This window comes from Pagrus major, chromosome 2, assembly GCF_040436345.1.
Source record: "Pagrus major chromosome 2, Pma_NU_1.0".
In the NCBI taxonomy this organism is placed as follows: Eukaryota; Metazoa; Chordata; class Actinopteri; order Spariformes; family Sparidae; genus Pagrus; species Pagrus major.
In genome coordinates this window covers 280,006-282,995 of record NC_133216.1, presented here as the reverse complement: position 1 = coordinate 282,995, position 2,990 = coordinate 280,006, and the positions used below count along the sequence as shown (strand labels likewise).

Sequence of the window (2,990 nt, the reverse complement as noted above, 5' to 3'; positions counted from 1 at the left end):
CATGTGACCACAGAGTTTTCATCCAGAAGGTTTTTTCTTCGTCCATGTGATCAGCAGCAGACTTCAGTCCAGCTTTAAGGTTCTGCGTCTGGATCAAGAGCTTCTCTCGACACAGCAGCCTCTCAGCTCATGCTGATGTAAAACAACACTTGACTGTGGACTGTGACACCTGTGACTCTTCCAGCAGCTTCTGATTCATTGCAGACTTGCTTTTTGATGGTTTCTGGTTGACTCATGACCATCCTGACCAGTTTTCTCTCAGCAGCAGGTGATAGTTTGATTGTGGCAGTGGCACAACTGTGCTGTGAACTTTATACGTACAAACAGTTGTTTGTACAGTTGATGTTGGGACCTGTAACTGCTTTGAAATGGTTCCAAGTGACTGCCGTGACTTGTTCAAATCAATAATGTGCTCTTTCAGATCAATGCTGAGCCCTTTAGACTTTCACATTGTAGTGTTTGTGGTTGAGTCTAGTGACTGTATCAAACAAGCCCTATTAAAATGGGCCCAGAAAAGTCACCAGCTGTTGTCAATCAGAATCAGTTAAGATGCTACAAAGAACATTTGATTCACACAACTTTCTATGATCACAAGAATTGATCGTTCAAGTTACTGTATGTATATTTTTGATCTAGCAGACCTATAATAAATTAATTACTGAACCAAACTTCATGAATGTTTTTGTGACAAAGTAGTTTGTGGTCCACTCATTCATCACAGAAACATGAGAGCTGTAGGAATCACTGGAACTGAAGACTGACATGATGAACATGTTCTTTATGAGTGGATGGAAACTTTTGACCACCACTGTAGTGAAGTATGCCATTGACCTTTTCACTTAGAAAAAATGTTTCTTTATGCTTTATTTCTTCTATCATTTGGCTAATTTGATTGTGCTAATTTCCTGTGAACGTCATTGTACAATCTGATATTTGATCAAGCAAAGCCCATTTTAATGTTACTTTTCCTTTCCAAGTCCACTTTCTCAGAGGTAATGGAGACAATAATTGACCAGACAAAAAGCTGTAAATACCTGCACACCTCAACCAATCTTACTTTCAGTTGCTGCTTTCAGTTACTTCATAGTAGATTTGATATGGCCAGTGTACCCAGTGGTACACTTATGCTTATGCTTTGGTTGAAAATTCAACCCAGCATGTGTCAGCTGATTAGTTAGCTGAGACTAGTATAGTCTCTGTTGATGAGGTTGGACTGACCTGCTGTGTTTCCTGTTCTGTGAAGGTATAAAGCGTCAGATGTAGCTGCAGCTGACAGAAGTGACTGCAGCAGGTGATGAGAACATGTTTCATTCACAAATGTCATAATGGTGTTTAATTCAACTTTATCAACTTCATCTTATTTTATTCTTGGAGGCTATCTGCAGGTTGGAAACTTAAGATACTTATACTTTATGCTAACTGCTTTCCTTTACGTTGTTATGGTTGTTTTAAACACATCTCTCATTGTGGTTATCTGTATGAACAGAAGCTTACATGAACCTATGTACATGTTCCTGTGCAGCCTGTTTGTAAATGGACTGTATGGTAGTTCAGGGTTGTTTCCGTTCCTTCTGACTCAGATTCTCTCTGACATTCACACTGTTTCTGCTTCATTTTGTTTCCTGCAGATTTTCTGTTTGCATACATATGGCAATGTAGAATTTACCAATTTAGCCGTCATGTCTTATGACAGATATCTCGCTATCTGTTGTCCTCTACAGTATAACACACGTATGACATTTGACAAGGCAGTTATCTTTATTGTTGCATTATGGTTGTTCTCTTTTGTGATATTCTTAATTACTTTATCCTTAAACATCCGTTTGTCACTTTGTGGGAACATCATAAACAGTTTGTATTGTCAAAATTACCTTGTTGTTAAGTTGGCCTGTTCTGACACCAAAGTGAATAACATTTATGGACTTTTTGTGACTGCTCTCTTCTTCTTAGTTACTCTGTTTCCAATCCTGTTTTCTTACATGAAAATTCTCAAAATTTGTTTTTCTGGTTCCAAACAGACCAGACAGAAAGCTGTCAGTACCTGCACACCTCACCTTGTGTCTCTTCTGAATTTTACTTGTGGTGGCTGCTTTCAAATAGTTCAGAGTAGATTTGATATGACCGGTGTACCCAGTGTGCTGCAAATCATTCTGTCTCTCTATTTTATGATACTTCAACCACTTTTGAATCCAATCATGTATGGAATGGAAATGTCCAAAATACGAAATGTGTTTCTAAAGTTCTCTGGTGTTAGAAATGGGTGACTGGTCATATATCTAATGTTGACATGAAGAAAAAAGTAGCAGAAAAACATATATTATGTCTTGCATTGAAATATTTACCTATTCTCAAAGAGAAAAAACAGAGCTCATAGTGTTAAAATGAATGTGGCTTAGACATCACATGGTTGCTATGTTAGTAAGGTGTAGCCAGCGATAGTTTGTCTGTGCCGTCAGTAATGTAGTAGATTTAAAGGTAAGCAGCTCAGCAGATGATAATGTGATGGGGGTTTAACTCTGTTGATGGTTGACTTCAGGCTATGTTGTTATGTTGTAGGTGAGATGCAATGCTGGAAGTAAATAAAGAGTGTTGAAATTCTTTTAGGGATACTTAATAACTATTGGACTGATAAATTATCTGCCCGATATTGGAAAATTTATATTATCAGCTAGCCGATAAACAAGAAATTCGAAATTGCTTTAATTTACTTAATAAGTGCAGCATATACACACTCAGATAATGCAGGTGGCATGCCCCTTTTAAAGTTTGGTTTCTTATCCACCAATAAACAGAGAAGACAAAGAAGAAGTGCAGCACACTGAGCTTATGACATCAGACTGCTGCACCTGAGTAGAACCATGCAGTTCAGACTACATTACATTACATTTAGGGCATATAGCAGATGCTTTTGTCCAAAGCGACTTACAGTAGCCCCTTTTAGATAGAAAATGCGCCACATGTGCAGCCAGGTAAAGGCTGCAATCTGCCGC

At 38.2% G+C, this 2,990-nt stretch overlaps 1 protein-coding gene across 1 annotated transcript; it reads left to right on the top strand.

The window, feature by feature from the left end:
* Window positions 1-1,325: 1,325 nt before the first annotated feature.
* Window positions 1,326-2,264, top strand: LOC141011426 (olfactory receptor 4B13-like). Its single transcript, XM_073484583.1, has one exon. It carries the CDS (start codon window positions 1,326-1,328, stop codon window positions 2,262-2,264), a length of 939 nt encoding a protein of 312 aa, XP_073340684.1.
* Window positions 2,265-2,990: the final 726 nt, after the last annotated feature.